Raw genomic sequence first — 14,125 nt, forward strand, 5'->3', positions numbered from 1 at the left:
CAGTTGCTCCTTTTGTCTTCTTACAGGAACACTCAAATTGTCAACTATTCCTGGACAACAATCAGGAGTGTGTTGACCTGCACTAAATTAACTCCGTGTGTGTGTGTGTGTGTGTGTGTGTTGCCTCCAGGGGATTTGTGTCCATGCCTCGGGGCGTGTATAGTGGACAGCTTGCGGCTGGATTGATAGCGTGACGTCAGCGCGCCGCTACCTCTCCCCGAGGGCAGGATTAGTCGGGAGCAGCAGAGACAGCGCTCCGGTAATCTCCCGGTAATAAATGGGGGAGACGGGCACGTTCGGAACTGCCGGTTCCGAGTGACACCGGAGGCCCCCCGCCCCCTTCCTCTGAAACCCCCCTTGAAGGATCCTGCATTCGGAGCATGATGGGTATCTTCGTGACGCCGCAGCAGACCAATGCGCTCCGGGCAGGTAAACGCAGCAGGTAAGCTGCGGAGAGGCAGGCTGAACTTGTCTCAGAAGGATTTACCTTGGCAAGGTGTTCACAGGCTGCGCTGCTTGTCTGTCAACAACTGCTGCTGTTTTATTTTTACTGCTTCTGTCTGCCGTGTGCGTGCGTACGTGTGTGCGTGTATAGGCTGCACTTGAGAGATTACGGATGGTTGTTGACAACTTTACAGCCCGTGCAAAATCAAGGAAAAGAAGAAGTCAAAGTGGCTGTAAACAAGTATTTTCTTCACTTTTTAAACCCCCTGCGCTGTGGCTCCGTGCGCCCACAGTGACACGCGGAGTGGAGGCAGCTCCACTGGACCCGTGGGTGTCAGGGATGCAGCGGAGGATCATGAACCCACGTGAACTCGGTCCACTCAGCTGTTATTGACCCAACTACTGCTGGCAAGGTTATGACAGATTAGAGAAGGCATCATAGGTGATCTATCTATCTATCTATCTATCTATCTATCTATCTATCTATCTATCTATCTATCTATCTATCTATCTATCTATCTATCTATCTATCTAAGCGAGATTCATCAGCTTGAAATGATCTGTCAATCAACAGAAATAAAACATGAACGAAACACTTTAACTATAAAATAAAACTCAAATCCGAGTGTTGGTTTTAAATATTCGATTCCTGGTGATGATTTTTAACATTTCCCAGACATTTCACTTCATACATTTTACGTGTTGCTACATGATGATGAAGTAAATATTATTTCTGGCTCTTATTTCTGCACTATTATAGCTGGAATATTGTAATCCAGTCTCGATCTGCGCGGCGGGGTGCCGAGGCCTGAGGTGCCACTCTTTTTACGCACAAACTGTAGAATGCGTAAATGCTTTGCGTAATACCATTTTTAAAACTTCTGTCTTTCTGTAATTGAAGACAAAGAGAGGAGAGGCAGTATAAAGACCGACTATAAAGGTGTCTTATAGTCTTTAGTAGTTCTGAGCCTTTATGGTTTGGCTGTCACCTACTTGGCACCTGCCTCTAAATAACCAGTTAACAGCTACTAAAACCCACAGGCAAATTTGTGGCCGCCGTGTTACTTTTACCGCTACCGGTTTTTTACTCTAAGTATGATTTTTACAGATCTGTGTGAGCAGAGGCTCAATACCCTGCAATGATCAGAGTGCGCTTCCTCTACTGTCACCGCGCCAAGATCACACAGAAGCCTCTGATGTGTGTTTGAGAGGTTTTTCAACTGCTGGGGAGGGTTTTGGTGCCTCCAGTTTGTTGGTGTGGAGTTGATGGGGTTCACTGGATATAAAAAACGGCTGCAAATGCTCAGTGAATAGAGACAAAAGTTTTGGTTCTGCACCACTTGGGTCGAACAGTGCAGGTATGTGGCGGTGTGTGTGTGTGTGTGTGTGTGTGTGTGTGTGTGTGTGTGTGTGTGTGTGTGTGTGTGTGTGTGTGTGTGTGTGTGTGTGTGTGTTTGTGTGTGAGGGCGGTGCGCTGACTCGGGCTCAGAGAGAGACAGCAGCACCACCGGACACAAGTGAGGGAGAGAGAGAGGGAGAGGAGGAGAGGGAGAGATTGCGCTGCTCGAGAGACAACAGTGCTGGCTGGAAATATGCGAGGCGGATGTTACTTGTGTGTGCAGCAGACACACCGCCGTGCGTCTTTACGCTCACAGATCACCCGGTCCTGATCCCCCACCTCACGCCGCTTCTCTCTCCTGTTTGTCCCGCAGCAGCTTCACCTGCGAAGTCACAGCGGAGGACAGCGCAGCTCCTCAGCGGACTCTCTGCTGACTGAGACACACCGGGACGGACGCGCAGATACCTCAGCCTACTTCTACGATGGAGGAGAGCCTGCCAGAGTAACTTCCAGCAGCGACCCTCACTAGCCACACCGCAGACCGTCACAGAGGACTCCGTTCGTCACGATGAGCCGATAAATTCCTGCTCGCCGCTGCTTTCCCCGGACAGTGGATTGACCGTCTCCTGACAGCAGAGGAGACGAGCAGAGAGGCCTTTATTCGTTTGTTTCAGTCCTCAGATGGACCGAGTGCCAACGGCACTGGCCGCTAAGATGCGCTGGATCACGCTGGTGCTTGCCGGCTTGACTTTCTGGGGCAAAGTGACTATTTGTAACTGTTTCGACTACGAGGAGCCCGACTATGAATATTATGAAGAGGAGAGAGCGGAGACCATCGACTACAAGGACCCGTGCAAAGCTGGTGAGTCCCGACTCGTACTTGGTTTCAGTTTTTACGCGCAAAGTGACATGAAATGTGTTTTTTGCGCGTCTGCTCACAGTGATCCTCCTGCCGCTGGCTCTGAGGTGGCACGTGTATGTGTGTATGAGCGATGACAGCGCGCATGTGTGTGTGTGTGTGTGTGTGTGTGTGTGTGTTTGTGCGTGTGAGTGTGTGCGCGCGCTCCAGGCCAGATGCCCCTCATTCCCCACCCTTTATAACTGATAAGTCCGGTGATCCCGCAGATGGATGCCACGTGCAGCCCCGGTGACGGTCCCGCTAAGCTTTGTGCACTTTTCACTGCGCGCACGCAAACACACGTCCAGCGCGTCCATCACCTGTAACCAAAATATCGATGCGCATATGGATAGGCTGTTCCAGTGAGTGTCTGTGCGTTTGCGCGTGTGTGCAGATGTTAAATCAACCATCAGTGGAGATGAGAAACAGCTGAACTCCTCTGTACAAACACACATGCCGCCACAGTTATAAAATTTTTGTTGGACATTTAATGACAGACTGGAGCTGCTGTGGAACAACAGTTTTGACCTAATATGTTGTGAGGCATTTCTCTGTATAGTAAGAGAGGAAAATCTGCAACGAAATCCGAAATTCAGCTTTGTCAGTGAGTAGTTGTCACATTTTAAACACATAAAAGAAAATGCAAGTTTATTCCTCAGTGTTTTATAGGTCTTTTATAGGGGTGTCTTTGTGTTCCACCCATAAACTTGTGCTTTTCATCACAAAGCCTGGAGATTCAGTTAAGATTGTACACAGTCACTGTATTAATCTTTCCTCCTCTCTTTAAGCACATGTTGTAAGCCCTGTGTGTACAATATTTGTTGCTGTCCAGGGTTTATCTTGGCTCCGAGCAGGCATTTTGGGGGGTGACTCTGCACAGCAGTGAACATAATTGGTCTGTGTACAGTAAAGGCAATAAGTCTGTGCTGTCGTATTTGACAGAAATCTGTACATTTTTAAGTATTGATAAACAAACATGCACGAAAATTAAACCCCAGTTTACAAAGCAAGTTAAAAATTTAAATTAGATGCTTTTATTTAGAATTTTCTCATCTTATTGTGCTGGTGATTTTGCTTTGGTACTGGCTAAAGTCTCTTTAGAGATCAAAAATATTCAATTTAATTTTCCATCGACAGTGTTCTCATTTTCATGGGGCTGGCTGTGATTTAACTCTGCTACTAATGTGATGCTTGAGTTTCATTAATGATGCAGAGAGTGGGAAAGTCTGCCCAAAACTAACTGCAAACTTTCCAATAAATCAGCGTTCGTTGTTTTAAAATAAGCTGTCGCACAATAACTTTGTATAAAAATTGTGATGTCCAGATGTAGGAAATGCAGCATGAGCAAAGATATTGCAGTGCATTTGGATACGTTATTTGATAGTGTGTGTGTGTGTGTGTGTGTGTGTGTGTGTGTGTGTGTGGATGTTAAATCAACCATCAATGGAGATGAGAAACAGCTGGAAAGGATCAGTAAACATGACTTAAAACCTATGCCAACATCCAGTGCTGAACAGTTTAACATCTACGGTATGTTTCTGTGCTATCCAGGGAAAAGACGTTTGTATGTCTTTACCATGAAGAATGCTTTATTCATCACTAGTCTTTGTCTCAGTGAGGATTTTTGCTGCATGTTAACCCTCCAGCACCTCGAGCATCATTCCTGGAGAGCAGGTAGAGGAATCTGAACCTCTTCCTCTCCTCTTCCTCTCCTCTTCCTCTCCTCTCCTCACCTCCTTTCCTCCCCTTTGTTTGTACAAATTTCTAAGAGAGACATGTGGAAGTTGCAGCTCCGCTAATCATCTTTTACAACCTGTTTAAACTGCACCCGTCTGCCTTTGCGTGTTGTATGTTTGTACATGTGTGTTTTAATGGTACTTTGGGGCCTTAATGTTGTCTGTGATGACACGTCGGACTGATAAGAGCTCCACCCAGAGCACTGAGCGTCCACAAGCTGACCAACACACATTCCTCACATACCAAATACACAAACCTGACAACCCTGGACACCGGCCAGTGTGTGTGTGTGTGTGTGTGTGTGTTTGTTCCTGTGCATGTTACACTGATCTCTGTGTGAGTGATTTTATGTTGATACTGCAATCCCGTGATTCTGTGGCTTTTAGCTATGCTAAGAACTTACCCTGTGTGTGTGTGTGTGTGTGTGTGTGTGTGTGTGTGTGTGTGTGTGTGTGTGTGTGTGTGTGTGTGTGTGTGTGTGTGTGTGTGTTTTTATGAATGTGTGTGTGTTTGGATGGAAGCCCGGCAGGTTACAGGGAGACAGTCAGTCTACGTATGTTTGGGCAACTGAGAGAGTCTTGTAGGTTAAAATCACTGAGAAAGAAAAAACAGGCAATGTTTTTATTTGCTAGAAATATCACTGTACATAAAGAATGTTTTATATTCTCACACTGACATGTCTTGGAGCCAACAGCACACACACTTGTGAGAGAGTTCCAATGCTTACTATGATTGATTGTTCTTTCTTTTTTGGCCACATCATGTGTCCACATTTTAGTAAGTCATTTCATTTTATGTTTAATGCCACTTTTGTTGCTTTTCTGACACATTTTCAAATCATTTGCCCACTTGGATTAAATATCCATCTGTTTGTCCTCCACTGGACCTTTATGATTTACCATAAACTCACTTTTTCCACTTCCCCTTGACACGATGACGTGGTTTGCTCTTGATTAGTGGACTGACGGGAAATTTATGATTTGACTTGAGGTCAGTGTCGGGGATGTTTTCAAACTTCTGCCCGGTTCTCATCCACAGACTGAGCTTGCGAAATTGCCATGCGGCTGAAAATGCTCCGTGATTCTGAGCATTTCTTGGACTTCTCATTCATTCTGAGTTAAAAACTGAGGTTCAGAGTTCATACTTGACCTTGGAAATATGGTTTGTTGATTATTTGAATCGATTTTGGCTTCCAGCAATGATGGAAACTAGATAACAGAGATAAAATGCTGTTTGCACGGTACTCTATTTGCTACAATGTTCTTGTTTTGTCTCATGTTATAAATCGCCCTTTGTTTTTGCATTGGTGCACTTTGGCACTCTGTTCCGTAAAATTCACACACTAAAGCGCTGGTTTGTTCACCCGCTAACAGGAATAGTAAGCTGGGTTTAGTCCGTTGTGAGACAGGCTAGTTAAACCCCACTGATGATTTGTTGTAATGGTAATCCTGCTCAGTTTGAGAGGAATCACAGGTTTGGACATTTGGAGTATGTGCTTGGCTGAGGAGTTGCAAAGCTTCCAGTTTGGGGATTATGACTGAATGCCTCTCAGTTAGAATCCTGCATAGATGTGATGATACTGTGGAGCTGCAGAACTTTGGCTGGTCTGAGATCGCTTGATGCGGATGATGGCTGTCTCTCTCTTATCTGAACTGGATGCTACATCACTTGGACATGACCCAAAATGCTGCATTTGTTCTTAAATGTTTAGTTTTTTTTCAGTGCAAGGAAATCTAACGTGAAAAAATTCAATCAATGCAGGATTTTTGCAGATTTACAACAGATATCTAAATATTTGTAATGACCAGAAAACGATCATGATTTTTGCTATAATTAAGCAGCTCTCCTTTGAAACAGGGAATTCATTTGCACCGGTTTTGATTGACAACTTATTCCACAAAAAAATAGACTGCAGCATCTCATAATAGGGTCATTATTTTTTCCATGTATATGTTGATAATCTATGTGTAGACTGACATCTATCACCGGGCACGTATGAAGTAACTTTATGTAGCATACTGTGAATACAAACGAGTATTCCATCTCTTCATCTCATCCTTATCCTGCATCGTCATGACTTGATTTCCAAAACAGTCTCTCTTAGCTGCCCTAGAGATAACTCTTCATTGCTCTTTTGGGTGTTCACATCTAACATGTGCACGTACATTCTCAAAACTTTGAAGATTTAAATACATAAACAGACATGAACACGCAGATAAATCAGTCGTGATGCACGTAAACATATGCTCACGTAGCACAGCTGGATGCAAACCTTCTTGCGTGCACGGATATGAGTGTTTTGGGACATTTTCTTGACTAAATCATGATGTCATGAATTTATGGATTCATCAACAGATTAGTCCAGTGTGTGTGGAGCTGTGTGGTTGTGTGTTTCAGTAAGGACGTGGAGCGCGACTCATTCCAGGCCTGACCCTGTGGCATCGGTCTGAGTGGTTGGTATTCCGCCTCCTGTTTTTGCTGGGAAAACACAAGGGGAATATTTGGCTGTCTGCTTATCTCCTCCGAGTCCCCGCGCTGGTAGACAGGGGAACACACACTTCCAGGCCTTTGTGAAGTGATTTCCCCACGCGAACACACATGCACACACATGGACACACTCGATACACACACATGCAAAGCTCCCTCCATTCACCCGCGCTTATCTCTTCCTGGTTGTCTGCATCCTGCCACTCAGCTGGAGATGACACACACACGCGCACGCACACACGCGCGCACACACACACACACACACACACACACACACACACACGTACGCACACGTACGCACGCACACGCACACGCACACTCGCTCTTACGCTCACTCAAGAGTCATTCATGCTTCCTTCCAAATCACTGTTCTCATAAAATCCTCACACACACGGAGTGAAAGCTAAACAAACCTCGGTGTCCGAACGCTGCAGGTCGTTTCTTCAGGAGTGAGCCAGGAGAGCAGCAGCAGCATTTTCTCTTCTTCACATTCAACGTTGCTGCATCACACGATTGTGCACAATACTGAATTTACATTTTCACGCAGACTAAATGTACATCTCTGAGTTCAGGAATTGCCGCAGAGGATTTACAAGATTTAAGAATTTGCACAGTTAATGGGACAGTAAATAAAACCGTTATGATTGAACATTTGCAGTTACTGTATTCATGGAGAGACGTGGTTTGCTTAGGTTCATCACATGCATCCAAAGCAGTTCTCCTTTTAAGTAATAACTCATCTACTGAAGTACTTAAGTGTCATCAGAGTCCCATGCGGACTTCTCTCCACCCTGCAGCCGACATGAAGTGTTTCACGTTGCCTGAAACTCATTTGGATGTGATGTGAAGGCTGAGGGATGGATGTTGTTGCAGTTTGGTTGGTGGTATCCACTCCACTAGGGAGATGAGTAACTAAAAGTATACGCAGAAGTAGTTAGATATAGGTAAAATCAGTGATTTTAATCTGTAGCTGGGTTTTTTCTAGGTCAAATTTAGTAAATATCTCCTCATGCTAAGACAAGATGAGCCTTTATTATTCCCACAGTATGTAAATTTGTCATGTAACACCAGCAAAGAGACTGCAAGCATGTAGGAAATGTAGTACAACAATAAAAATAAGCTAAAATATACATATGTACAAATTAGAGAAATACCACGCATGCCAGTGGTGTTGCACAGATTCTTTCATGAATGGAAATAATGACATAAGTATTAAAATTGCACAGATTATTATCTATGTTGCACAGAATTTACCTAAGAAGAAAAATACCTATGTGGCATATGTACCAGTATATGTAGAGAAAATGGATATTGCACAGTTGTTGTTTTTTATTTAAAGTGCAGAATAGTCATCATTCACAGAACATGTCTGTGTTGTACCTACAAAAGTAAGACAGTTTGGTCTGTTACCAAACAGAAGATGGGAAATGACACTATTCCAGCATGTCCTGTGCACGTTCCTAATTGTGTACAGGACATAAGGAAGCGTGGCGATGGGAGTGAGACTGACAGAAGCACATGATAGCTATTTAAATATGAACTGTTTTTCTCCAGAACTGCAAACTCTACTATTAAGACACCAGATTCAGAGAATCATTTAAAGTGCATAGCATACGGTGAAGAGCAGAGAATTGCTGGATATTTGGAGTTGAACTGATACCTTTATGCTTGTGTTTACATCCGTGCTAATAAATCTACAGTGGAGGTGTGTATAATCTGATTTCGGTTGCAGATTCAACACAAAGTACAGTTTTCTTCTTGATTTTTTGGGGAACAAAGAAGCACATAGGCATAAATATAGAAGTGATTTTCCAAGATGCCATTTACACGAATGAACTACAACATTAAAGCTACCTGGCTAATATCTTTTAAGTTCCCTTACCAGACAGGGCATAAAACACAGGACCTGCTGTGGTGTCTGACACTGGGATGCTGGCAGGAGATCCTTCATTCCTCAGGGTTGCAGGGTCTGTGGGCTTCATGGATGAGGCTCGCTCGATTAGATCGGGGATCTGTGGACTTTGGAGGCTGGATCAAAACCTTGAGCTCTTCAGTAGTTTCTGTGGAGTTTTAGAGCACATTATTCTGCTGGGGGAAGAACATAAGATATCGGATAGTGCTGTTGTGATTTAGGGGTGTGTGTCAAAGCAACCTCCACATACACTACCGTTCAGAAGTTTGGGGTCACCTAGAAATGTCCTTATTTTTGAAAGAAAAGCAGTTTTTTCAATGAAGATGACATTAAATTATGAAGAAATACAGTCTCGACATTGTTAATTTGGTAAATGACTATTCTAGCTGGAAACGGCTGATTTTTAATGGAATATCTCCATAGTAGTACAGAGGAACATTTCCAGCAACCATCACTCCTGTGTTCTAATGCTACATTGTGTTAGCTAATGGTGTTGGAAGGCTGATTGATGATTAGAAAACCCTTGTTCAACTATGTTAGCACATGAATAAAAGTGTGAGTTTTCATGGAAAACGTGAAATTGCCTTTGTGACCCCAAACTTTTGAACGTTAGTATAGATGCCAGAAGCTAAGGTTTTCCAGCAGAATATTGCACTTTAACAAAAGGAACAATGTTTTCCACTTCACCTGTCAGTGGATTTAATGTTGCGACCCATCTGTCCTTCAGTTCTTTCAGTTATTTTAGGTATCTTCCTCCCATAAATTTGTGGTAAGCATTACATGTTCAGCTCATACTCACATTTTGGATAAAATTTTTGCACATCTGTGTACACTCATATGGACTTGTTTGTGATGGCACCACATGTCCACTACAAAGGTCACGCTTTAAAGCCAAAAAGGAATTGAAGATACATGTAGATTTTTAATACAAATCATGCATAATGGTGAAAACAAACATATGTATATAATATATGTTGGTTAAAGACTTTGTTAAGGTTTTTATTTGGCTCCTGCAGTGTCTATTCAGACCCACGCACAGGACCAGTTTTGTTAAAGTACAACTTCCACTCTAGTAATCTGTGCACTAGGTGTACCTTAAACAGTTGGCTGTGTGCCCATGCCCATCAGTGTGCTGAGTTTTTCATTTGGAGAGCGAAGCCCACCATGTCGTGACAGCGAGCTGCCGCTACCGTTCACCCCTTCCCCCATTCCTCAGTAGGAAGGAAACTAGAGCAACGTGCGAATGTGTGCGTTTGACACTGTGGCTGCGTCATGCGTGTGTGTGTGTTAGCGAGGGAGCAAGTGGTCTCACTCATATTATATTAAACAGGATTTTCCCGAGCAGAGTGCTGCTGCCACTGAGCTTCCGAAGTCTTCCTCAGGATTCCCGCCTCAGCACAAACTCTGCGGTCGTGCCGAGAGCCGACTGTTTGTTCTGGAGCGTCATTGTTCCGGAGCTGCAGAAGCCATGAGTCAGCACCGCCATCTCTCCGCCCACCTGCCACGCATTGCTCAATTATTAAATGTCTGGGTGCTTTTATGTCACCTAGCTTTTCCTGATGGTATTTATAGAACCCAAAACTATTCACATACACCCATTCATGGCTGAGGAAAAGGCACCTTCTCTCCAAAGTCAAATTTCTGTCTTTATTGTCGGAACCCAGCTGTGGTCAAAGCCTACCTGCAACCATTGACACCTGCTAGGGAAGCATTTTAATTCAAACTAAGCTTCTGAGGGAACAAGTGTTTACTGTGTGCCAGGATAACATTGCGTGTACAAATCAACCAAACAACTGCTACTTTTTTTGGCATTTGAAAGCCATTTCAGACATTCCAACATCGTTTTTACTAACTAGCTAGGAACGTCCTTTGCCAAATAATGTTATATAATGGCCACAACATTGAAAGGCCACTCAGTGAACAGAAGTGGTTACACCGGAAGTTTTAACTGCTCCGTAGACATTGTTTCTGCTAGATTCACTGGAATTGGCTCAAGACGTTTCCATCTGTTCCGTATGTAGCTGCTGGTTCAGACTTTCTGAATGTTCACAGAAACTTCACATTGTGTTGGGTCAAAAAGTCTTGTGGAAGCTTCTGTAACATTTTCTATCCTAAATCTCTACAAAATTTATTTCAGAGTATCTGTTATTTGGCCTGATTCCCTCTTGCTTTAACGACAGCTGCATTGGAATCCATTGGTTCCTTAGAATCTGATAATGCATCTTGTCCCAGCATAAACGTTCCAAAAAGCTTCTTGTGATGTCAGGAATGTCTGAGTTTGTCAGTTTTGGAAAGCTCAGAGAATTGCTCAGTGAGGTTGAGGTCAGGTTTGCAGTGGAGGAAAGTCTAATACAGTCAGCTCTCTTTGGTCGTCTTTGGTCTTCAAGTGGAAGCCTTTAGGTGTGTTTGACTCGTTATCCTGCTGCAGAATGAATGCTTCTCTACAAAGATGCAAACCCAAAGAATGGAGTGCTACTTCTCCGTGATCAGTGAGGAGTCACGTTAATGCGAGTGTTCAACACTTTTGCGTAGTTTTTCTGCTATGTTTGCCATTATCACAATACTGGTTAGCTACTGGAATATTAAGACACAGTCTGATTGTAACAGCTCAACGATTACTACAACAACCTTCTGCTGACTAGTTAAAACACATCTGAGTGTCATCTGAATGCTCATTTAATGGGAAGATTTAACTCAAGGAAATCTGACATTTTGCACAAAGGAGTTAAGATGATCAATGCCGCAAAGCAGCTTCAGGTTGATTGTTGATCTAGAAGTACTGCAGAATCTGAAATATCTCTTTTTCAATTACATTTCAGAACATCTTCTGTTTTCAACTGTTTCTGAATCCTCAAACTTTCTGATTACTTCCAGCTTTATGTGGAAATGTGACAGATTTTGCTTAGGATCCCGCTGTATGCATTGTGTACGTATTGAGTTTTTGATTATTAAAACATGCTTTTTATTATTAGTTAGCATCACATTTCATCGTGTGTACTTACTCTCATCTAAATACGGTGAAAAAATTTGAAATTTCTGCATACAGGGGCTTGTACCATCATTTAGTGCTTTGCCATTATGACAAATCCAAAAATAAGTATGTAATATCCAGTGAATTTCAAAAAAATGACAACCATCCATTATCTATACACCGCTTAATCCTCATTAGGGTTGCGGGGGATGAAGGGAGAGGAAACCCTGGACAGGTCTCCTTTCTGTCACGGGGCTACATATACAGACAAACAATCACACTCACATTCACACCTACAGGCAATTTAGAGTAATCAATTAACCTCAGCATATTTTTGGACTGTGGGAGGAAGCTGGAGTACCTGGAGAAAACCCACGCATGCACAGGGAGAACATGCAAACTCCATGCAGAAAGATCCCAGGAAGGCCGGGACGCGAACCAGGGATCTTCTCGCTGCAAGGCGAAAGTGCTAACCACTATTCCACCGTGCAGCCCATGATATCTAATAGTGTAATGGAGAACGCTTTCTCTCGATGCAAACATTCTCCAGCTTGAAGCTATCTGTGTCAGATTTCATTCCATCACTGAAGTTATTCACTGTAATCTGACTATGGAACTCATTTCTCACAGTAATTGTGCTGAAATCAAACCTTAAAGAAATTAGTCTTAAAGTAACTGAAGCTATGCAACAGCACCTACAGAGTGTTGCTGTCCACCATCCCCACAAACGTATTTCTGTTCTGTGTTACCTAACTTTCATCGGATGTTTGTGTATGTAATGGTCTGTTGGCTTCTTGTACCTCGGGTGCACACCCAGGACACCCTGATGTCCCGTCCAAATGTCTGGCCAAACCCATGACCCACTGGAGAGCAATCCGAGTGTCACAGTAAAGCGATTAGCTCCGAGTATGTGTATCATAGGATATTATGTTATTCTGTCTCATACCAAACATTTCTTTGCCTGTTATCTGCTTTACTCTATGAGCTGGAGTGCTCTTTAAATGTGCAGCTGTTCTGAAGCTGCAGATGCTCGTTTTTACTTTGCTCCCAGTATTATAATTGTCTAAATTCAATCACTGTTTTTGCAAAGTAATTGAAACATTTTAAAACTGCATGATTTAGTCTCTCTTTTACTTCATACAGACATTATCTCCACATCCCTGGCACTTTTTAATCATTTTGTTTTCTGTTGTTTTTCCTTCAATTAGGACATAACGTCCCAACTGTTTGTCATGTTAAATGATATACCAAAAAATCTGTAACTAAAAAAGCTTGACAGGGATCTCCTGTTAACTGGATATGTATACGATCAATCCAAGCCTCATTTACAGGTTGTTTCAGATGTTATCTATTTTGAAACTGTGCTCGTGCATAAAGACACTGCACTTATTCTAATCTGTAGACAAACACACACACTGTGTCGGAGGTAAACACAGCAATGTGTCACTGTAGAGGTGTGTGTGTCTTGGCCTTTGTCATTGTCTGAGGCTGTGATTTATGTCTGTAAAAATATATAATTAGACTGTGTGTGTTTTTAGTGGATGTTTGTCATTTCAGAGTCAAATCTTAGCTTTGAAAAGTTGGTAATGGTTTCATTCAGCTTCCTTTGCAATCAGTCACTCACGCTAACACAGCGTTTAGTTCTCGATTCTTTAATCTAATGTCATAAAGATGAGATTATTTCCTCTACTTTCTGTCTCTTTCTTAAAAACATGCTTGCCGGAGGGTGTGAGCTGTTTTGAATTTGGACTTGACATCTACATTTTTCTTTTTTTTTCCCCCTCTTTTTTTCTAAAAGTACATTTTTGACCAGTGACGGCGCAGACTCCAGCATCTCTTCACATTCCAACACCTTACAAAGTGAAGTAGCTCATCATTATTCCGTCCTAAATCCTCAGGGAGAAGGCTGGAAATGGGCAGTTTCAGTTTAAAGTGCTACTTAAAGTTATGCTTTGCTCCACAATAGACAAAAACTGTGGACAGTTTGGTTTCACAGCTGTGATTTTGGGCTCCACTATAGTGACAAAACATCCGCCGAGACAATTCATGTGGCATAATCCAGCTTAGCGTCCCTGTGATTTAACACAATGCAGAAGTTATGTGCAGTTTGAATGTTTGAGAAGAGTGTGACCTTAATGGAGGTTCAGGATGGTACATGGGTGTGTATCACATCTGAGTTTTATTGTGATAGATTTGCAAGTTTTTGGCTTTTTATTAGGTGTAACCATGATTTTCCTGCAAACTTAATAATGCAGTAATCTCCACGCACAGATGTTGTAGAGAGGAAATTTGAATAACTTATCCAACTGTCCACATGTTTGTGTTCTTTTCTAGAGA

General features: G+C 42.8%; 1 protein-coding gene across 2 annotated transcripts in view; it reads left to right on the forward strand.

Annotated features, from left to right (window-relative positions):
* The first annotated feature begins 224 nt into the window (after positions 1-224).
* The window catches only part of tll1 (tolloid-like 1), a 74,784-nt gene continuing 60,883 nt past the window's right edge, over positions 225-14,125 (forward strand). The window contains exons 1-2 of one of the 2 annotated variants that reach the window (XM_051946087.1): positions 225-442; positions 2,157-2,645. In XM_051946087.1, the coding sequence (XP_051802047.1) occupies positions 2,465-2,645 (181 nt within the window). In that variant the 5' untranslated portion in view covers positions 225-442; positions 2,157-2,464. Of the gene's footprint in view, positions 443-1,971; positions 2,646-14,125 lie in introns of those variants that run through there. The other variant, XM_051946088.1, reaches the window with a different exon arrangement.

The sequence above is a fragment of the Acanthochromis polyacanthus genome, chromosome 3 (assembly GCF_021347895.1).
Source record: "Acanthochromis polyacanthus isolate Apoly-LR-REF ecotype Palm Island chromosome 3, KAUST_Apoly_ChrSc, whole genome shotgun sequence".
In the NCBI taxonomy this organism is placed as follows: domain Eukaryota; kingdom Metazoa; phylum Chordata; class Actinopteri; family Pomacentridae; genus Acanthochromis; species Acanthochromis polyacanthus.